This window comes from Sus scrofa, chromosome 16 (assembly GCF_000003025.6).
Source record: "Sus scrofa isolate TJ Tabasco breed Duroc chromosome 16, Sscrofa11.1, whole genome shotgun sequence".
Taxonomy (NCBI): domain Eukaryota; kingdom Metazoa; phylum Chordata; class Mammalia; order Artiodactyla; family Suidae; genus Sus; species Sus scrofa.
Window position 1 is genome coordinate 20,571,762 of NC_010458.4, and position 23,667 is coordinate 20,595,428.

At 45.7% G+C, this 23,667-nt stretch overlaps 1 protein-coding gene across 1 annotated transcript in view; it reads right to left on the minus strand.

Annotated features, from left to right (window-relative positions):
- Nucleotides 4,900–23,667, minus strand: part of AGXT2 (alanine--glyoxylate aminotransferase 2) — a 40,348-nt gene continuing 21,580 nt past the window's right edge. The window contains 7 exon segments of the mRNA NM_001244884.1: nt 4,900–5,569; nt 9,668–9,742; nt 9,745–9,765; nt 13,504–13,653; nt 16,002–16,093; nt 17,850–17,982; nt 23,007–23,099. Coding sequence (NP_001231813.1) covers nt 5,462–5,569; nt 9,668–9,742; nt 9,745–9,765; nt 13,504–13,653; nt 16,002–16,093; nt 17,850–17,982; nt 23,007–23,099 — 672 coding nt within the window. The 3' untranslated portion in view covers nt 4,900–5,461.

A 23,667-nucleotide genomic window follows, 5' to 3' on the forward strand; every position in this document is an offset into this window, starting at 1 on the left:
CCCTGTTTAATGGGCAGAGCTGTACCATTTTTACTGCTCATGCCTCTGGGGAAATGAGGCTTCAGCTCATTTAATTAACTGGAGCTACTGCAGGGTCCAGAGTCCTCAAATCTGCTTCTGAACCATGGTTGTGATGCTCCGGCCTTAAGTGACAATGGAGTGGCCACTGCTGATGTGATTTAAGTGGGGTTTACAGGTGGAAGAAGAGTCAAGCCCTCTCATAGTTTAGAGCTACCCTGTGAGGTTACGTTGAATTACTAGAAAGTTTAAAAAATATGCCGATGTAAAAGCTGGAGCTTTATAACACCAGGACATAGTTTATCACTGTATTATCCAATGTTATTTGACATCTCTGTATAATAACTATTATTGATGGTATAACCAAAGCGTGCTGTGTTTTGGAATTACGCCCTCCTGAGTGGATTGTCATTTCAAAAGTTTTTAAACAGCTGCCAACACTGTAATGTTATATTCTCATGACATGATTAACTGTCAATATGTGGTTCCTCGTGTGGGAAAAAACGTTGACTCGAGTCGAGTGTTCCTTATCTCCACTTTAGGCAGTTTCAACATGAAAGGAAGTAAAAAAGAGCTTGGCAAGCATGTGGGCTTCTGGCCTTATGTAAGCTGGCTTACATCCCACCTCCTGTGGGCAGAGCAGAAAATGGAAGGGCAAGAAATGGTGCTAAACTCCTACCCATGGTTCGTTCCAGATGGAAAGAACAGGAATCCATCGTGCTTATACACCAGGGAAAGAAATGAATGCGTGCCCTACGGACACACTGTTTGCCCTGCCTGCCCCAGGCCTCCCAGGGCTTACGCATCTTAAATCCCCAGCTGCTCTTCACGAACAGAGGAGTGATTTCTCCTGATCCACAGGCACTAGGATGGAGTCATGCAAACTTGGTATCAAGAAATGGGACCCAGGACCTGGCTTGTTTCCGAATTCCATGGCTGGCTTTTGCTCTACAAGGGCTGCTGGAGGTGGGAGACGAACGATACACTCCTAGATGTGCAAAATCTTCTAAGACACAGGAAGCCACATGGAGAATGTCCTGCAAATTTATCTGAACGCTTACGTCCCTCAGCCCCCCCAGTTTTTCCAGGAGAGGGTGTCCTGGTGGGGATCTTGGTCTAAGCATGAAAACTTGTTTTTTTTTTTGGTTTTGGTTTTGTCTTAAATTTGTGTCTTATTGTTTTCTCTTTATATTTTACTAAATGTCTAAATGGGTATCACAAATAGTGTTTTCAATGTTTCTCCCTTTTCCTTTGTCGTAAAAGAAAAGAAACATGAAAATGGGAAAGCTGTGAAGAATAACGAGGAAGTGTTGGCTTTCTCATCCAATGTCCCCAATTCTGTAATTTCCACTCAAAAGAGAGGAAGAACATTCACTGTAGAGTGAACTATAGAAGCAAAGCACCAATGTGCATGATATGGGAATAAAGAACAGTGGGAATAAAGCTTGAAAACTTGGTCTGGGGCCAAATTGTGAAGGCTTTTGAATGCCAAAATAGTTGGAGTTTGGACTTTGTTTAATGGGCCATTTGGAGCCCTCAAAGGCTTCAAGAGATGAGAGATGCGATCATATTTATACCTCAATTAAGTGACTTTGAGATCAGTATAAAGAATAGATTGGGAAGGAGTCCAGAATCCCAGCTAGGAGGCAGTTTAAATAGTTTAGGAGAGAAGATAACACCCCACCCCCCACACCGGCAATTAAAGCAGTTTTGGTATAAATGAGCCACATTGGGAAAATTATGTTGGAGAAAAGTATTTGTGAGACTTAGTCATATAAAAGGCAAAAAGATAACTTGGAGAGAAATAATACCCTAAATTACAAGCCTGAGACAAAAGTCTCATCATTAAGAATTCATGGCAGGGAGTTCCCATCGTGGCTCAGTAGTTAACAAATCGACTAGGAACCATGAGGTTACGGGTTTGATCCCTGGCCTCGCTCAGTGGGTTAAGGATCCGGCGTTGCTATGAGCTGTGGTGTGGGTCGAAGATGTGGCTGGGATCCCACGTTGCTGTGGCTGTGACATAAGCTGGTGGCTACAGCTTCGATTAGACCCCTAGCCTGGGAACCTCCATATGCCGCAGGAGCGGCCCTGGAAAAGCCAAAAAAAAAAAAAAAAAAAAAAAAAAAGGAGTTCCCGTCATGGCACAGTGGTTAACGAATCCGACTAGGAACCATGAGGTTGCAGGTTCGATCCCTGCCCTTGCTCAGTGGGTTAAGAATCTGGCGTTGCCGTGAGCTGTGGTGTAGGTCGCAGACGTGGCTCGGATCTGTGTTGCTGTGGCTCTGGCGTAGGCTGGCAGCTACAGCTCCGATTTGACCCCCAGCCTGGGAACCTCCATATGCTGTGGGAGCAGCCCAAGAAATGGCAACAAGAAAAAAAAAAAAAAAAAAAGAAAAAGAATTCATTGTTAGGAGAGCTACTTAGTGTGTTTTGTGTTAGGACTTTGAAGTGTCCTTGTGACGTCCACGTGAAGGTGTCCAGACAGCTAGGATCTTGGAATTGAGGTTTAGAAAAAAGGTTGAGTATTTGGAAGTCATCAGTATAGTCAAATGGGAGACACAGAGGGAAGAAATGGCCCAGGACAGAAACATGTGGTGGAGGAGTGGCCAGGGGAGACTGAGTAGGTACCATCTGAGATAGAAGGACCACACTGCAGAAGCCAAGATATCGTATTCAAAAGGGAGCAGTTGGTTGGAAAGAACATTCACAGGAAACTTCGGCATTGGCCATAAGGAAGTCACTGGTGGCCTTTTGAGAAGGCAGTTGCCAAGGAATGAGAGGAGAGAACTGTTCCCGAAGGTTAGGTTCTTGTCTTGTTGCAGAAGGAATTCAGAAGCAAGATGGAAATTGAGGAAGAAAAGGGAGGATTTATTTAAGTGAGAAATACATCTCTTCAGGAGAGGTGGGCAGAAAGGCAAGCAGCTGCCCTGGGTTTTTTGGCACACCGGTTATATGGGACATCCAATTGTATGGGCAGGATATTCACTGGGAAGGTGGGGTTTGGGGGTCTTATTCCTTAATTTTCACCCCTGCGCCACCCTCCAGAAGGGAAGAGGAGGGATTTTTGTCCTTATTTGGTTTTATCGGAAGTGTCATGGCGTCAGTGTTTGATGGGTACTTCTTATCTGCATAGCTAATTTTATTATAATTTTATTATAATAAGGGCACAATGAGCAACAGGTTACATTGCTCACTGGAGAGCAGTTACATTACCCTGGAGAGTCATGCCCTTTTCCACCTTTCTTTGTCTGCCACCAGGACACTTATCACCCAAAATATGTGGTTTCCTATCAGTCTGGAGGATCCGGCTTTTTCTTTGTTCACCCATAGACTTTGCTGTTTGCATGATGCATGGTTTCCTGCCATCTGGCCCTGTGCCCACCTTTTCTGCTCATGCCTAACTATCTGCCTGCTCTAACAGAACGAGGTCCTAGTTGTTGAAGCATGGAGGCTAGGAAGTCTACTGGAGCCCAAGAGTTGCTCTTGGGGGGTTTTGTAGTGAAGAAAGAAGGGAAACGCAGGTGGGAGGAAAGCACTTGCCATTTGCATAGTTCAGTAGTTGGCAAGCACTTTATTAGCTTACTTGATTCCCAAGACAACTCAGGAGGTAGGAAGGACAAGTATTGATATGCTTGGGGAAAAAATGAGGTTAAAAAGGGGTTAAATGTCTTGCCCAAGGTCATCTCCAGCAAATCAATGAGTCCGAAGTCAGGTTATTTGGCTTATAACCCAATCATCCAATCATCTTTCCACTGTGTCAAAACAATCGTTTCTAAAGTGTTGGCTCTGTTTGGATATTGGATACCTAAGGGCATTGAGCTCCTTGTTAAGGGGTTTTAATCTTATCCAGGGGACAGTGGGGAGCCACTGGAGGTTTTGTGCAAGGGAATGCCATGCCTAAATCAATGCCCAGGGAAGTCAAATCTGGCCGTGATGTCTCAGTGCAATGGACACCTTGCGGGTAGACCCTTAGGACATGGCTTCAAACAGGAACACAGCTTAAATAAACATTGAACTGCACACTGAGAAAGTTACTTCCTATTCAGTTCTGTGGATCTTCTTCCACTTGTGTTAAGGAAAAGGTCTCAGCTTGCCAGTATTTTTTAACAGCCCTCAGATACTCTCTAAGCTCCCTTTTGAACAAAGAGAGAACAAGCCTCAGGCTGAGAACATCTGCAAGCAACTGTGTTTTGCTACGTGGAATGACACTGTTTGTGTTCATTCTATTTTATGATCACTTTCCAGTTGTGACAAGTAGTACTGATTTCTCATTTATTATAATTATAGAAATGTTACTCTCAAATACATCTAAGTAAAAAAAGTCAAATAAAGGGAAAATGTAAGTCAATTTTAAGACAAGTGGTGTACACATATGGCGAAAAAACCCCACTATGGATGTGCATCCTAATGACTGAAGTTTGGGAAATTCTGTTCTTGGAGACTATTGCAATGGGAGTAACAAGGGTTTAGTCCAGGTGGGATGATGGCAGTGGAAACAGAGAAGGCTCTGATGGGAGTTATAGGAGAGGACAGCTATGTACACAGGGTATTTTCTGCATTGTTTCTCAGGATGCTTATGGCTGCAATGATAGAAAACTTAAATCCAAAAGGCTTGTGGAGTTCCCATCATGGTGCAGCGGAAACGAATCCAACCAGGAACCATGAGGTTGCAGGTTCGATCCCTGGCCTCACTCAGGGGGTTAAGGATCCAGCATTTCCGTGAGCTGTGGTGTAGATCTCAGACACGGCTGGGATCTGGCATTGCTGTGGCTGTGGCTGGTGGCTGTAGCTCCAATTAGACCCCTAGCCTGGGAACCTCCATATGCCACTGGTGTGGCCCTAAAAAGACAAAAACAAACAAACAAACAAACAAAAGCCTTGTGCAATGTATTGATTTATTATCCCATATAACAAGAAGCCCCAAGGTAAGGTGGCTCCAGGATTGGTTAAATCAGTGCCCACTGACATCACTAAGGACTCAGCTTCCTTCTATCCTCCAACCTCAGCAAATAAGCCCTGGCCACAATGTGGCTGCATGGCTGGAACAGTCCCATCCTGATATAGGACTCTTCAGTGCAAGAAAAAGGACATCTCTTCCAGAGATGAAAAGCAAAAGATGAAGAAACTTTCCCTGAAGGCACCTCCATCAAGAGATTCTCCTTCAGGAATCGTGTCACATATCAGGCCTAAACTGTTACCACAAAGGGAATCAAACGACCATAAGTAACCTAGACTAATTAGGATCTACTTCTGAGCTAGGGAGAGACACCCATTCCTAAAGGACGGCTTTCTCAGGATAACAGAGGCTCCGTTAACAAATACGACTGCGAGGCAGTCAACTACTTACAACTAACACCAGTGGTTCTGGAATTTCTCAAATTCACTCTTGAGCCTAAGTGGGAAGTTCTTGAGGCTTGTGATTTTTTTATTTAAAAGGTATTTATTTAGCTCTTCTCTCCATGTGTTGGATTAAGGCCGAACGGAATACTTCCACCGCAAAATCGACTTCTGGTTTAGTGATGCACATCGAGGGTGCAATGCGGAACGTCTGAGGAGACAAAGGAAATACAGCAACAGGGTGTCATAGACTCCAATGCGACTTCAAGGAAACGCCCTGGACTAAGAATCCAATGTTTTCAGGACATTCCTGTATGGCCCTCAGGGGCTGGTCTCCTCCCTCCCCAGTGCTGTATCCAGGCCATTCACTCTCCAGTCTTTTTATTTTACTTATTTTTTATTAAAAAAAATTTTTTTGGCTGCGCCCATAGCATGTGGACATTCTCGGGACAGGGACTCAAACCTTCAGCATCAACCCGCGTCACAGCAGTGACAACTCCAGATCCTTAACCCACTGAGCCACCAGGGAACTCCCTCATCCTCTATCCTTGTAAACATTGTAGCATCATCTGCTCTGCCCCTTTTCGTTTTTGCCACCTGCTGGTCCTTCCCCCACTACCACGAAGGTCTTAGGCCCCTATCCACACTCCACGTGTGCCATCACCGAGGTTGACTCCGTGTTCCTGTGGGTCCCTCCGTGACCCAATAAACTGGCGTCTCAGTTCTGGGACTGCCACCACTCGTGGAACCTGCATCTGTACCCCCTGCGCCTGCTGCACCCAAGACCCGTGCCACGAGCCCCCTCTTCACTAGAAAACCTCCAGTTTCTGATTCCCATTGCTCTGCCTTTTCATGAAACTTTAGTCCCCTCATCCCGCCATTACCTTCAGCTCTGTCACCCCACTTGGCTCTCGGCCTCTCTTTCCTACGCAGCGTGGAGCACACGGTGGGTGGATGATGTGAACTTTCCCCTTACCCGCCCCCTTGCCTTGCCGGCATCTCTCCCCTTCTGCTGCTGCACCCACACGGCAAAGCCCCAGCCCGATCGGGCTGTAATTAAACTGCTTTGCTCCAACCTCGAGAGCTGAGAAGTGGTGGAGAAAACCACACCGGGCAGACTGACATGGCCAGAAAAGCAGCCCTCTGCTCTGCTGGTGCCCTGAATGGTTGCACCCTTCCGTCACCGTCCTTCCTCTTCTAACTGCCATTCTTCTCCGTCTCCTTGCTCAACCCTGTACCTCTCACTCTGCCTCATTGACCATCTTGCCTTGTGCCTCTCAGACGTTGGGAGGCAAGACCTGTCTATAAACCTGCTTGTTCCCACATGGATTCTTTATTTTTTTTTTTTGTCTTTTTGTCTTTTTGTTGTTGTTGTTGTTGCTATCTCTTGGTTCTTGGGCCGCTCCCGCGGCATATGGAGGTTCCCAGGCTAGGGGTTGAATCGGAGCTGTAGCCACCGGCCTACGCCAGAGCCACAGCAACGTGGGATCCGAGCCGCGTCTGCAACCTACACCACAGCTCACGGCAACGCCGGATCGTTAACCCAGTGAGCAAGGCCAAGCTATTCTATCGGATTCGTTAACTGGATCTACATGGATTCTTTATTTTTTTTATTTTTTCTGATTGGAGTACAGTTGATTTCCAAGGTTGTGCCGATTTCTGCTGTACAGCAAAGTGACCCAGTCATGCATATATATACATTCCTCTTCTTATATTATCTTCCCTCATGGTCTATCCCAAGAACTAGACACAGTTCCCTGGGCTGTAGAGCAGGACCTCATTGCTTATCCATTCTAAATGCAATAGTTGGCATCTACTAACCCCAAACTCCCTGTCCATCCCACTCCCTCACCTTCCCCCTTGGCAACCACAAGTCCGTTCACCACATCCCCGCCTGTCTTCTTGTATTCTTGCCTGAAGGTTCAGAGAACGAGGTGTGTCTACTATTCAACTCCAAATTTGCCACCTGTGCTTTTGGCCCTTGATACCCCATCAGCTTCCCTCTGGGAAACATCCCTGTGTTCTCTCGCATCCTGTCTTCTCGGCAACTTCCCCTCAGCCGACGAACAAGCAGGTGGAAAGCTCTCCTAACCAAACCAAATCCAAATAAGATTGGGTTGACCCTTCTGGTCTGTCCAGCTACAGGACAAACACTATCCTGCCTTTTATCAAACTTACTAAAAAGACCGGTCGATGCTATTGGCCATTTGTTTTCACTCTGCCCTCCCTCAGTCTGGTTTCCAACCCATCAACCTTCTGGCTCCACTCTGGCTAACGCTGCCAGTCGCCTGCGAAGTGCACCACCCAGTCCTTCGCCTTCCTGGCCGTTTCGGCTACACTTGGCACTTCGGCCCCTCCCCCTTCCAGCACCTTCCACTCTCTTGCTTTCCTGACTCCACACTCTCCTTGAACCTCTCCGCCCTGTTTTGTCTCCACCTGGGTACTTCTATTCCATCTTTCCTTTAAATGCTGGTGTGACCCAGATGTTTATCCTCATCTTGCTGGACGTCCCACTAGACGCCATCCCAGGAGATTTCCTCCTCTCATCACTTCCGTGCTGATGACCCCCAAAGAGTGGTCCTCAGTGGTTCTTTCCTCTGAGCTGTGGACTTGTCTATAGAAAAAGGGAGCAAGTTCAAAGCTGAACTCATCCTCGAGCTCCCTGTACCAAGTCAGAACAAGGGTTTCATTCTTGACTCTCCCTCTTCCTTCATACCCAAGTTCCCTGCATTTCACTTCCAGATTGTCCTTCCAGCGTCTCCTCTATCCCTACTGCAGCTGTTCAAGTTCAAACAGCATCATCAGCCCCCATCTGGGCTCCTTGCCTCTAGTCTTGTCCCCTCAGGTTCACCCTCCTCAGAGGACAGAGTCGGGAATCAGAGTGCCTGAATTTGGATCCTGGATCTGCTTGCCACTTACTAGCTGTGTGATGTGGGTAATTTACGTAACCTCTCCGTGCCTCTTTTCCTTCATCTATAAAATAAGGACAATCATAGTACTTATTTCATAGGCTTGTTGAGAGCATTACGTGAATCAATACATGGAAAGTGTGTGTTGACAAGTGGGAAGTCTTCTCGCCATTACGAAGCACTGCCTTGAGTCTCCAGCTCCAGCCGTGCTGGCAGCTCTTCGCACGCTGCCATGTTTCTACCTATGCTTTGAGTGTTTATCTCATTCTTTAAGGCTCAGCTTAGCCAGGAAGTCTGGCTTAGGAGTCTTTTCTCTTTCCTTCTATACCACCCCTTTTATAGCTATCAATGCGCTTACTATATTGTGTCATAATTTTCTGTTTATGTCTTTCTCTTCTGCTGGCGCCATGGAAGAAGGGACGCATCTTTATCATCACAGCTCCAGTATCCAGCATAGCAACAGCTACCTAGCACTTAAGTGTGTGCTGGGTAACTAAGGTAACTAAGCGAGTAAACAATGAATTGGTTTATGTCTTTACAAGTTGCCCATCTTAGGGTTTTTCCATCATTAAATTGCTCTGTTTGATTCATACAGAACAACATCTGGAGCAGGACTAGAAAAAAACTCACTGAGCATTTCCCAGCAAAAGTGATCAATCTGGTTTTGTTTGCTATGTTTTTTTTTTTTCTTTCCAGTTTGGGTTACTTTACATTTTATTTTATTTTATTTGTTTTATTGAAGTATAGCTGATTTGCAAAGGGCAGGGACACCCCAGGTCCCAACTGTGGGGCTGCACTTGGCTTTCCCAGGAAGGGGACAGGGAAGAGCTTGGTCTCTGCCTCTCCCAGCCTGAGGGCGAAGAGCACCCAGAGTGGCTGATTTTGAGTTCTGCGTTAGGGACCCAGCCAGGGTGGTCCCCACCTCTCCTGCAGGGTCACCTGGGCCTGCCAGCACTGTGACGTTACTCTTGGCTACAGCGGCCCCTGAGGCTTAGCAGGCTTGGGGTTCACAGAGTCAGAGCCCAGGGCTGGGTTAAAAATGACGAGGCTTGTTCTTCCAGGGATTAGAACTAATTCAAACATGAGACGCACTATTTATGTATAACTTATAATACCATGTGACCTATCCTGTGAGTCCGCTGGTTTTTCTGCACGGCTGGTTTCTGCCTTGTTGGACTGTGCTCTGTATCTGTTCCAGAACCTTGGTAACCAAGCCATTTAACACAGCGCCCTCTAGTGGCCCAAGGGCTTCACTGTCCCTTTGTTTTGAAATCTGAGCACTAAGGCTAGAGGAAATTGAACTGGGTCCTCAAACATAGACATGAAGAAAAGGGACCAGCATTGGGACATCAAGGTGATGCCTACCTAAACTGATAGGTAAATACCAGCCTTTTTCTTACCTGAGAAAAAATGCCACCTCTGCCAATCAGCAGCCCCATGCATTTGCAGTCCATCAGGATTTGATTTACTTCCTCACGGGAAGAGGCTGGCGGCTTGTCTGTAAATACATTTAAAAAATATTTTATATCTGGCGTTTGAATAATTAAAGACATTATTCCCTAGAGAAGCAAAAAGCAACTCAAGCAATCAATGCTCTTCTCTTTCCCTCAATCGCTCTCCCCTTAAAATTAAATAAAGCCATTAATTGCTGGATCGGATGTCTTTTTTAAGGGCTGCACCTGCGGTATATAGAAGTTCCCAGGCTAGGGGTTGAATCAGAGCTATAGCTGCTGGCCTACACCACAGCCACAGCCGCAGCAACACTGGATATGAGCTGAGTCTGAGACCCACACCACAGCTCATGGCAACACCAGATCCATGACCCGCAGAGCGAGGCCAGGGGTTGAACCTGCATCCTCATGGATACTACTTGGGTTTGTTACCGCTGAGCCACTAGGAATGCCTGGATCAGATTTCTCTGGAGAATATGTTATTAAAAATATTTATTTTTATCCCAATTCATCCCAAATTCCCAAAGGCAAGATGAAGCTGAATGTAGAATGCCAGTGAATCTTGGCTCTGCAGATATTACCCCTGGGAGCTTGGTCCTTTCATAGCTGTATTTGGAGTCGACTTTGTGCGGAAATTCTCCTCTTCACATAAAGGGCTCACTTCAAAGTCCAGGAAAAGGCTCAGAACGAATGGCTAGGCTTTCCCTGGGCTGCAGCACAGCCTGGGCAGCTGCGGTGGGGCTATTTGTTCCCATCTCCTCTGCTTGTGGAATTTTCTTTTCTTCACCCATGACTTAATCCTCTTGGGTCAGGAAAGGCAAGCGCTTCTGGGGCCAAGAGGCTGATCAGGTCACCAGGCATCTGAAGGTGGTCTCTACCTGTGGGCCCAGACATGCCGGTACCCCTTGGATGATACTGAGCTGGGGACTTCCCAGTCTGTGGGCACAAACGTTCCCGCTAATAGTCATTTCAAGTCCGACTGTGTGTCTACATTACCTGGATGCCTTTTCCAACCACAGACATTTAGGTCTCAGGCCAGGCCTATCCAATTAGAATCTCTGGGCAGGGTTTAGGCATCCATATTTGTACAGCGCTCTTCAAGTGAGTGGGCTGAGCACCGAGTGCCCTCACCCTTGCTGGTCTCTCTTCTGTGGCACAGCCCTTGTGGGTATCAGCCCTGGGTCTGGCTCGGTTTTCAAATGCATAAGGCATGATCCCAGCTTGTGACTTTTTTTTCGTTTTGTTTTTTTTTTTTTTTACCCCTTTCAAAAGGCCATAGCTGAGGCTTATGGAAGTTCTCAGGCTAGGGGCTGAATCAGAGCTGCTGCTGCCAGCCTATGTACGGCCACAGCAACATGGGATCTGAGCCCCATCTGCAACCTACACCACAGCTCATGGCCACGCCGGATCCTTAACCCACTGAGTGAAGCTGGGGAGTTGGGTTCTTAACCTGCTGAGCCACAAGGGGAACTCCCACCATGACAGTTCTGATGAGCATCTCTGTTTATATGCCACAGGGAGGTTGACTTTGGATCAGTGGGAAGGGACGAACCCCTCCTCTCTTGCTGGGCTTTTCCGGGTGGAGCCTGGACTTGGAGGAGTCCAGACACCGTTAAGGAGCTCTGGGTAGGGGCTCGGATGGACTCTTCTGAGCCTTAAAACAGCCCCTGACAGGGCCCCAAATTGAAGATAAGTATGTTATGGCTGTGAGCCTGGGGCCTTGCCCCATATTACTCTTATTTTCCTGTTGTTTTCCTTTAGCTTTCAAAACTTGTTTAAACATTTCAGCTTTATACTGGCTCTTCTGTGTGGTCTTAATGGGAGAGCCTTATATCCAGGGGCTGGTCTGAATATTGAAAGAATTGAGCATCAACCCTTCTAAACTAGGGGGTGTGATGAGATCAAACAGGGTTACCCCAGGGACAGCCGGGTCCCCATGGACAAGAGTGAGGGTGAAGGGGCTGGTCTGCCTAGTCCTTCCTGCTCAAGATTCCCTGGTGTCACTCCCTTCAGAGAATCTGGCTTGGATTTTACGGAAGACTGGGACAACTTCCTTCTGCCCTGGACCTGAGGGGCCGCAGGAGAGACAGTGGGAAAGATTTGCGAGATATGGCAAAGAAAGAATCAACAGCACCTGACATTAGAAATAAGGAGAGAGAAGGAGTCACAGGTTATTTTGTGCTTTTGAGGCTGGGGAACTGGGTGAACAGAGGGGAGTGAAAAACAGGGAACTTGGGAAGAATCACTGGCTTAAGAGAAAATGCTAGATTCTATTGTCATATTGAGTTTGAAGTCACAGTGGTGACATCATCAGAAAATCACCTTCCTCCCTGGGTACATGGGAGACAAATCCATTCACACGCAGACAAATACAACCTCTAGATCCCATTTGCAGCAACATGGATGGAACTAGAGATTCTCATACTAAGTGAAGTGTCAGAAAGAGAAAGACAAATACCATATGATTTCCTCATATCTGGAATCTAATATATGGCACAAATGAACCTTTCCACAAAAAAGAAAATCAGGGACGTAGAGAACAGACTTGTGGTTGCCAAGAGGAAAGGGGTGGGAGTGGGGTGGACTGGGAATCTGGGATTAACAGATGGAAACTATTGCCTTTGGAATGGATAAGCAATGGGATCCTGCTATATAGCACTGGGAAGTATATCTAGTCACTTTTGATGAAGCATGATAATGTGTGTGTGTGTGTGTGTGTTGTGACTGGGTCACCTTGCTGTGCAGTAGAAAATTGACAGAATACTATAAACCAGCTATAATGGGAAAAATAAAAATCACTATAGAAAAAAAAAAAAACCCAAAGATCTTTTTTTTTTTTTTTTTTCCTTTTCTAGGGCCACTTCCCACAGCATACGGAGGTTCCCAGGCTAGGGGTCTAATTGGAGCTGTAGACCTGGCCTACACCACAGCCATAGCAATGCTGGATCTGAGCCACATCAGTGGCATCAGAGCCACATCAGTGGCATCAGATATCTGAGCCACGCCGGATCCCTAACCCATTCAGCAAGGCTAGGGATCGAACCCACAACTGCATGGTTCATAGTTGGATTCGGCAACCACTGCGCCACTATGGGAACTCCAAAAAAACCCATAGATCTTTAACATCCTCACCCAAAACCATCACCACAACCTGGCGCTTCTCTCTTACTTCCACTAGCTCTCAGGGCCCCCTGCCCTTCCTCCAATAATTTGCTCCCTTTCTTATATTTCTTTCTTTCTCCTTCGTTTTCCTTCTTTCCTTCCTTCCTTCCTTCAACAGTCGCACCTGTGCGTATGGATGTTCCCAGGCTTGGGGTCAAATTGGAGCTGAGGCAGCCTACACCACAGTCACTGCCACACCAGATCTGAGCCGCATCTGCGATCTACACTGCAGCTTGTGGCCACACTGGCTTCTTAACCCACTGAGTGGGGCCAGGGATGGAACCCACCTCCTCATGGCTACTAGTCGGGTTCTTAACCTGCTGAGCCACAACGGGAACTCCCTTTATATTTCCAATTCAAAATATTCAGTCCTCACCGATGCTCTTTGCCAAGCCTGGCAAAAATAATACCAGCCCCCTTTTCCAAAAGGTCTTCCTCACTCTCCCGGAACTCTTGACAACCCGCTAGCATTCTGTGGATACTCGACCCTCTTGCTCATCGCTAATCCACCTTCGCTGAGTCTTGCGGTCCCCGTGTGCTCTCTCGCTAAGAACCAGGCAAGTGAGCTTGCAGCCGCCGAGTGCCACCGTAAGCTGCAGAGAGTGCGGCAGGTCAGAACCTACCTTATCCTTCACCATCTCTATTCCTATCATGAGGCCTTTGCCTCGGACATCTCCAACAATGTCGAATTCATCCCGCAGCTTAGCCAACTTCAGTAACAAGTAGGTGCCCACTTCTCGGCTGTTCTCTTGTAGGTTTTCGTCTTGAATCACCTGTTGAGAGAAAGCCCCCAGGGACCTTGCACTTAAAATGTTTTAAAACTGAGAAACATGGAGAAATAAATGTATGGGACCCTCTTTACAAAAACTTGACCAGACAAACGGAACTCAACGTCTGTGTGGCCTCTTGTATGGGATGTATGGACCACAGGAAGGTCTGCCGTAAGGAGAAAAAAGTTTTGGTAGAGGGGATGCTTCCCCCTTCCCTTCCTCATCTTTAGGGGTGGGGAAAAATTTAGGAAAAAATAAAAGAGATATCACCATGTGGAGCTCTGTGTGGGCCCAGAGTCAGGGAACATGAACATACAAAAAGATTTTTACCTACTTCTGGAGCTCCTGTTGTGATGCAGCAGAAATGAATCCGACTAGGAACCATGAGGTTGTGGGTTCGATCCCTGGCTTCGCTCAGTGGGTTAAGGATCTGGCGTTGCTGTGGCTGTGGTGTAGGCCAGTGGCTGTAGCTCTGAATTGACCCCTAGCCTGGGAACCTCCATAGGCTGCGGGTGCAGCCCTAAATAGCACTTTTTACCCACTTCCGCTCAGAGCAGAGAGCTGTGATTAGTGACAAGATACAAGCAGTATAGTACATTTATAATCAGCTGGTAATAACTGCAGGACTCCAGGCAGAACGTGATGTTTTTAAGACCTGTTTACCTAAATCCTATCATCTCAATTAGTCCAGGTGACACAGTGCTTAAAAAATAAGTTGGCAAGGTCAACAGAATGAAATAAATGACATATCCCTTTCCTTACTTTCTCATTTCAAGATGTAATCCTATTTGAAGATGCTTATTTAATTATCAAGGACAGCTTCTCTTTATTTATTTTTCTATAAAAATGCTTTTAAATTAAATTTTTTTTTTTAGCTTTTTTTAGGGCCACACTTGCGGCATATGGAGGTTTCCAGGCTAGGGGTTGAATCGGAGCTGCAGCTGCCAGCCTAGGCCACAGCCACAGCAACACAGGATCCAAGCCACGGCTGCGACCTATACCCAGCTCATAGCAACGCCAGATCCTTAACCCACTGATCAAGGCCAGGGATTGAACCCAGGTCCCATGGATACTAGTCAGATTTATTACCGCTAAGCCTGCATGGGAACTCCCTAATTTAATTTTTTGAGTAGGCGGATCATGTGCCTCATTCAAATATCAGAAAGTACAGAAGTGTAGAGTAGAATGAGCATCTCTGACCCCTGCTCCCCAGCTACCAAGTTTCCCCACAAATAACTACTGTTACTGATCTCTTGGACATTCTTCCAGAAATATGTTACCCTTATTTAAGCAAATGCTATTATGCACATTAGCAAGGGCTGAACATTTTTTCTCCACAGACGAGACCCCAGGCAAAAATCAAGGGCTGGGGTGAACAACAGCTGAATCACCCAGTTGGAACTGCAAAGAACTTGCTTTGTGGTCTTTTAATTTATGACAGTACGACGGAAGTAAGGAAGAATATACAAGACAGGACCCAAATTAAACTGACATCACGATAGCCATGGGTAACTATCCATAAAATATCACCACTCAAATAACAAAGGAGGGAGTTCCCATCGTGGCTCAGTAGAAACGAATCGGACTAGGAATCATGAGGCTGCAGGTTTGATCCTTGACAGAGCTCAGTGGGTTAAGGATCCGGCATTGCCATGAGCTGTGGTGTACGTCGCAGAAGCGGCTCGGATCTGTTGTTGCTATGGCTGTGGTGTAAGCCGGCAAACGTAGCTCTGATGGGACCCCCTAGCCTGGGAACCTCCATATGCTGCAGGTGTGGCCCTAAAAATAAAAAAAAAAAAAATCGAAAAACCCCCCAAATAACAAAGGAATTTTCAGTGGCTAGAGGAATTCTGATGTTTTCCATGAGTGTGAGGTCTATTTTATATTATTTCATACCAAATACATTAAGCACTCACAGTAAATCTTAAAAAAGGAGGAGGGGCAGAATAATAATTGGAGATCTAACTTAAATTCATGGACTAGTAATTAACTCTTCACTTTAATTATGTAATATGATCAACTTCTGTTAATGGGCATATGGTTGTTTTTCTTTCTTTTTTTAGGACCACACCCGAGGCATACGGAGGTTCCCAGGCTAGGGGTCAAGTTGGAGCTGAAGCTGCCAGCCACAGCCACAGCAACATGGGATCTGAGCCACATCTTGGACCTACACCACAGCTCACGGCAATGCTGGATCCTTAACCCACTGAGTGATGCCAGGGATCAAACCCGAGTCCTTAGGGATACTAATCAGATTCTTTTCCACTGTGCCGTGACGGGAACTCCCTCAAATAGTTTTGAAATGGCTGTTCTATGAGATGAGTGAGGTTGACACGGCTGTTGGAATGTACCTCAAGCACTGCTGATCCAATGGCACAGGCCACGGGGTTCCCCCCGAAGGTGTTGAAGTGAAACAGGCATTTGGCCAAAGACTCGGCAATCTCTAGGGGAGAAAATAAAAGGTGGGTAAAGAGTAAGACATTCCCATCTATAATCTCCCATCATGGCGTTGGGACTATATTTATTTTCCTGTTGTGTATGTAGGCATATTTCATGGCAACCAATTCATTCTTCACTCATCAGACAGTGGATGTTACGGATGGAATTGTTTATCCCCCACCCTCCATTCATATGTTGAAGCCCTAACCCCTAATGTGACAGTAATTGGAGGTAGGGCCATTAGGGAGGGAATTAGGGTTAAATAAGGTCATAAGGGTGGGGCCCTAAGCCAATAGGATTGGTGTCATAAGAAGCAGAGACACCAGAGCCCTCTCTGGCTGCAGGATAGGACATGTGAGGACATGAAAGCGATTGTTTGCAAGAAAGATTTCACCAAACCCCAACTCTGCAGGCATCTGGATCTTGGACTTCAACCTCTGGAACTGTGAGAAAATAAATGTCTGTGTTTAAGTCACCCAGCCTGTGTTATCTTGCTATGGTAGCCTGAGCTGATGAATGCAGTGGATGAGGAAAAATTCCTTATTTACTCAATGAGAAGTTTAATAATAAAATCTCTAATGTGTTGTGTGAATTGAAAAGTACTTTAAAACTTGATTTATGGGAACATACATAAAACTTTCAGTAGCTAAACATTTTTTCTGTTTCCCACTCTTGGGAATAAGAAGGCAATATTAAAATAAAATTGCATATCAAGGATTTATTAACACAGTTTCTAGATTGTTTCAGGGTGAATATATGCTCTGTTCATTATACTTCGCTGTCTAGATCCATGTTTTATTGCCTTTATTCATATAGCAGAAACAGTGAGCTATCATAAGACATTTAATTACCTGTTGGAGCCTCCTGAGTGTGCTTACTATTGGTGGGAAAAACAAGTGAAATAATTTTAAGATTTTCAACAATACATAGTTCATAAAATTATTTTCTGTAAAACCTCACTAAAATGGGAAATACATTTTACAGAATGTACAATACAATCTCACTTAGCTACTTCGTTGATGAACAACAGAGAAAACTGTCACTCTGGACCTTGAGTCTATAGCTTATTGCTGTGACAAGACCAGGTCAGAATCTCCTTCAAGAATATGCCTCCCAGCGTTCCCATTGTGGCACAGTGGTAATGAATCTGACTGGTATCCATGAAGATTCAGGTTCAACCCCTGGCCTTGCTCAGTGCGTTAAGGATCCAGGGTTGCTGTGAGCTGTGGTGTAGGTCGCAGATGTGGCTCGGATCTGGGGTGGCTGTGGCTGTGGTATAGGCCAGAAGCTGTAGCTCTGATTTGACCCCTCGCCCTGGAACTTCCATATGTTGCTAGTGCATCATATGGAAAAAAAAAAAGATAAAAAGAAAAAAAAAGAATATGCTTCCCTTGAAACTTCAGGGCTGGGTTCAGGTTGGTTAACAAGGATCTCTTATGTTGGTCTGTGGTGCCACAGTTGCCTAGACATTGTCAGTGCGGTGGAGCTCTGCACTTCATTTTGGGGCTGGGAGTGTTAGCCTTCCTTACAGCAAGACCGAAAAAAAAAAAAAAAAAAAAAAAAAAGGAGAGAGAGAGATTGGTTTTCTTTCATCTCTTCCACACTCTGGTAGACAGAACTGTTTTCCTTTTTCCTTGCTTGGGAAATGCATGAGGAGTTCCCATTAAGGTCTCCAGTCCACACAAGTTCCAATACATATGTTTCTACCATTGTGGACGCAAGAGACCCAGAAGTCGACCCACGCTGCCCACCGTTCCTACCTGGAGATGTCACAACTGCCGCCATGGGAAAGCCATTCCCAATCCCCTTAGCCATGGTGACAATATCTGGCAGGACGTCATGGGTTTGGAAGCCCCAGAAGTGAGAACCCAACCTTCCAAATCCTGTCTGCACCTGATGGAAACAAACCCCAAGTCACTGGAAACCTTTTAAGGAAATCTGGTTTTCCTGACCCTCCCGTTTCTTCTCTTTCCTCCTCTTCCATCTCCTCAACGTCATCCTCATCACCATCCTGGGACTATTGCAGACAAGGCACTGAATCCGTGCCTGAGCTTTTAGGCACCAAAAGCCATTTACCACTAACATTGTGTGACTCTAGACATGTTTCTTTCTTTTTCTTTTTTTCTTTTTTTTTTTGGTCTTTTTGTCTTTTTGCCATTTCTTGGGCTGCTTCCGCTGCATATGGAGGTTCCCAGGCTAGGGGTCGAATCGGAGCCATAGCCACCGGCCTACGCCAGAGCCACAGCAACACGGGATCCGAGCCACGTCTGCAACCTACACCACAGCTCACGGCAACGCCGGATTGTTAACCCACTGAGCAAGGCAGGGACGAACCGCAACCTCATGGTTCCTAGTGGATTCGTTAACCACTGCGCCACGACAGGAACTCCTAGACATGTTTCTTAAGTCCTGTGTACCTATGTTAACTCTGTTGAGCAGAAACTCTGCAGTGATACATCACAGGGCTGCTGGGGGGGGGGTCACGTACTTAATGCCTGTGCAAAAGACCGTGATGATTAGCAATCCTTAATAAGGCTGATACTTATACAACTACAGGGTGATAAATTCATTGAATATAAATAAATAAATAAATAAATAAATAAAAAAAAAAAAAAAAAAAAAAAAAAGGCTCTCCTGTGTGTAAGGTGGCAGGGGAAGGGGAGAGGCTGTGTCTGTCCAGGGTGGATGAAGCGGGAGTTACAATGATGCGACTCTGCCCAGATAGGCTGGTATCCTCTTTCCCTGTGGTCTCCTTTTCTTCCTGTGAATTAGTCATGAGGGGAACCTGGCTAAACCACATAACTCAGGGTGGAACTGCGTTGACCTTCATTGTTTTGTGCATGCTATTTGCTCTTTCTAGAAGACCCGCTCCCTGCTTCTTCCTCTCATTAATGCCTCTTGTCTTTCAAAACACAGCTTCCTTGGAGTTCCTGTCGTGGCGCAGTGGTTAACGAATCCAACTAGGAACCATGAGGTTACAGGTTCCATCCCTGGCCTTGCTCAGTGGGTTAAGGATCCAGCATTGCCGTGAGCTGTGGTGTAGGTTGCAGACATGGCTCCGATCCCGCGTTGCTGTGGCTGTAGTGTAGGCTGGTGGCTACAGCTCCGATTAGACCCCTAGCCTGGGAACCTCCATATGGCATGGGAGTGGCCCAAGAAATGGTAAAAAAGACAAAAAAAAAAACCCACCCACCCCCACAAAAAAAAAACCCCCAAAAATACATCTTCCTCATTACCTGGCCAGAAGCTTGGCTTGAGCCCATTAGGGCCCCTACTCAAGGCACTAGGTTGCCATCGGAACCTCTCACCTCGCACTATTATCACCAGCCTTCATATCTAATAACAGAGAGGGTGTCTTATTTTTCTCTTTACCCACAATAGCTAGCACAGTCTGATCAAAATAGACAGTGTTCAGAGAATGAATAAAGAAGCGGTAAAAGCGCCTATGTGAATAAAGCCACGCAAACATTTCCATGTAAATTTCCGCCAGAGTCTTTTTGGTGATGGTCCCAGCCTCTTGGTCTGTCTTGATCCCTCTATACCTGCCTGCACTGCAGGTTAGGGATAGAGGTACAGGTACTTGAAGCTGATTCTGAAATGCACTTCAGAGAGCAAGGGTCCATGGAGTTCTTGTCCTGACTCAGTGGTAACAAACCAACTAGTATCCATGAAGATGTAGGGTGGATCCTGGCTTCACTCAGTGGGTTAAAGATCTGTCATTGCTGTGAGCTGTGGTGTAGGCCGGCAGCTGCAGTTCTGATTTGACCCCTATCCTGGGAACTTCCATATGCTTCAGGTATGGCCCTAAAAAGACCAAAAAAAAAAAAAAAAAAAAAAAAAAAAAGGGAGAGAGAACGAGTGAGAGAGCAATGTTCCTGCCCTGCTCCCTCCAAGGTGCTGCCACCAAGATGGATTTCTGGGTCACAGTTAGAAAGAGTGAACAAGGCAGGAAAAGGCTTAGACTTGGGAGTCAGACAGCACTGGGAGCGAATCCTGGGTCTCTCACTTCCTAGTTATGGGCCTCTGGACAAGCTGATGGATTTGACCAAGTGAAATAAGGTAGGAAGAGCTCATGGGAAATCCATCCATTTTGTCTTCCTTCTCATCTTCATTTTTCACTTCATCTATCGAAGTTCAATAAATGGTGGAAATTGAGATTGTTTGGACAACACATGAAGTCGTGGAGGACAATGAACCATGTTTAGCCACCTAGGAAGTATCAGTCTCACAGAATTTTCAGTCCAACAGAGGTTACTCATTCTAAAGTTCAGAAACTCAAACTCAGTTCAGAGCACATCCTTGTTGAGAGAAGCAGGCTGGGTCTACCACAACGAGAGTGGATGGGAGCTATGGGCACACGTGCCCTGCCTAAAAGCAGTCAATTTCAAATTTAGACCCAGCCCATGCCAGCCCAGCAAGGACTGACTGCCCAATCTGGCCCCAGCAGTGGCCAAATTTATTTTAGATTCCAAATTCCTCACTTTAAAGAAGAGTTCTAGGAGTTCCTGCTGTTGGCAAAGTGGATTAAGGATCCAGTGTTGCTGCCACTATGGCCACTGCAGCTAGATCCTTGGCCTGGTGGCTTCCATATGCTATAGGTGTGGTTAAAAAAAAAAAAAAAAAAATCACTGGGTACCAGCACTGGCCCTGCCCTCAGCCATCTTCTGCTCCTTCCATTTCTGTGTTCCTTTTTCTTATCTTTTTTTTGTTTTCCATAGCCATTGCAGGACTATGCTATTGCTTTCTATATTGCAGGTTTTCCCAGTGGTTGGTGTGGCCTTGGAGTCTGGCTGTGCGCTTCTTTGAGCTCTGTCCCTACTAACTGCATGATTTTGACAGGCGAATTAACCCTCCTGGACTTAAATTCACTCATTTGTAAAACGGGCATAACTACAACGAGGCACACCTTATAGAATTGCTATGAGCATTAACCAAGTTCACACATACAAAGCACGACAGTGCCTGACACCTAGTCAGGGTTCAGGAAGTTCTGGCTATTCTTATCTTTAGCGAGTCATTAGGACAGTGCTTCTGAAAGTCACCCTGTGTTGGTTTCCGATTAGGTTGTTGAAAATAATAAAACACAAAGCATAGGAAATCCTGAAATCCATTATTTTCTTTGAATTTAATCTCCTTTCCCTCGGATTAACCCCATGGCGGCAGCTTCACGGTGGCTGATTCCAAAGGTTAAAGTTTGCTCTCTTCACTAATGTAGCTAATGGTAAACTCACTGAATAGGCTTTTCTTCTTCTTTTTAAATAGCAAATTAACTTTCTTCAGGACTTTGGTTCATATTCTCTAAACTTGCAGGGCGGGGGAAAAAAAAAAAGGCGGGGGTGGGGGGATGGACAGGGTAGGAGGACCTGGCCCAGGCTTCCATGTGCAGGGCACTGGGGGTCTTCCTGGGGACCACAGAGACCTGGCTGTATGAGAAACTTGCAAAGAACTCTGCTGGGGGGCAGCCCAATGTCTGTTTAGTTGAGGAAAAGTGTTCAGGCAAAGATGGCCAGACTGCACCAGGTGTGATTCATACCCGTTCTCCACCTGTTTTCAGTGGTCACGCCACGTGGTCATAGAACCATGATGGGTCACCCGGAAACCAGATGGGAGCCCTTCGGAGGCCCTGCTGGTTGCCCTCTCACCTTTTGCTCTCCATGGCCATTCTCCGAGGCAAAAGGCTGCTTTCTTTGATACGCCCCAATAGGAGGTGTGATTATAAGGTGAATTAGCCCCTTTAGGAAAGACCTAGACTAGAACTCACAGAGCCAGTGAATTTTATTCCCTTCAAAGCATCCCCGTAGAGGTACAGTATGTTTATTCCAACAATGCTGTCCTAACTCGAACTCTTTTATTTTTTTAAATTTAATTATTTAATTCACTAATCATTTTCTTTTTAGGGCTGCACCTGTAGCATATGGAAGTTCCCAGGCTAGGGGTCGAATCGGAGCTACAGCTGCTGGCTTACGCCACAGCCACAGCAATGTCAGGTCTGAGCATCGTTTGAGACCTACACCACAGCTTGCAGTAATGCTGGATCCATTACCACTAAACAAAGCCAGGGATTGAACCCACATTCTTGTGGACACTATGTCGGGTTCTTAACCTGCTGAGCTACTATGGGAACTTCACAAGCTCTTTTAGAAAAAAATTTTTTTTGAAACTAGTTTTTGAAAATCTATGATGGTGGCCCTCTTCTAACTTAGAGGTTGGACTTTTTAAAAACTATGATTTCCAAACAAGTTACTAAGGTTGGATAAATGCTTCCAGGCTGGTGAATACTATTTTGGCAAAAATGAAAATGAAAACTTGGTTATGACATTGAACTAAATTGAATCCCTGATGCAATCCCTAAATGGGAATTTAAGAAGATGTTGGGGGAGTTCCCGTCACGGTGCAGCGGAAACGGATCTGACTAGTATCCATGAAGATGAAGGTTCGATCCCTGGCCTTGCTCAGTGGGTTAAGGATCCGGCGTTGCCATGAGCTGTGGTGTAGGTCGAAGATGAGGCTCAGATTCTGTGTTGCTGTGGCTCTGGCGTAGGCCAGTGGCTACAGCTCCAATTTAACCCCTAGCCTGGGAACCTCCATATGCCACGGGTGCAGCCCTTAAAAAAAAAAAAAAAAAAGAAAAAAAGAAAAAAAAAGATGTTGGGTGAATGGCAGCATCCCCTGTGCCTGTTAGCAACTCACTGGAGAGATTTCAATTTAGTGTTTAATTTCTGTTGTATCTGTTTAGATGGAACAACTAATCCACTAATGACCTAACCAGGCAACCAGCCAAAGCTTCATTAACTTATACCCACGTCCTGGAATACCCACAGTAGATGCTTTCTGCTTGGACCACAGAGGAGGGTTTAACTCCCTGTATTTCTCCCATCCCTTCTGCACTGCATCGCACCTATTTGGTGGCCACTCACCTCATCTGCAATGCACACGCCTCCCCGCTCACGCACCAGCTCGAAGGCTTCCTTTAGAAACCCTTTCGGGTACTGAACCACTCCACTCACCCCCTGCAAAAGGCCAAACCAAGAAGACCTATGATAAGAGTACAGCCTTTGAAAGTACTATAAAAAATGAAGCTAGATTATTATCATCATTAGAAATACCAGCCATTGTAAAAACAGTCTCTAGAGCTGATTCAACTATGGACGAAAAGAGGGGCTATTACTCTTATGCCATGCCTTCTGGAATATGGTTGCAAATATCTTTTCTCCTGAGATTAGAAAAATAGTAGATTAAAGAGATTTAGTGGGATTATAGAAAGGCTCCCCCTGACAGTATGGGGGATAAGTAACTAAAAATTGCTGGAGTTTTCTTGTTGTACAAATTTAGGAATTCAATAATTTCATCTATCTCTCTGTTCAGTCTGGGAATGCAGGAGATAGTTTTTTCAAGATCAATTGAAAACCAGGGATTCTCTCTCTCTCTCTCTCTCTTTTTTTTCCCAAGGGAATGAACTAAGTCTGGAAAAGGACATGGCAATGACCACTTAAATAATTTGGAATTCTCTAGAAGAGATGAATAAAAATTCTGATACTTTATTTCGTTTTGTTGCTAAAATGTATATTTTCAAAGTTG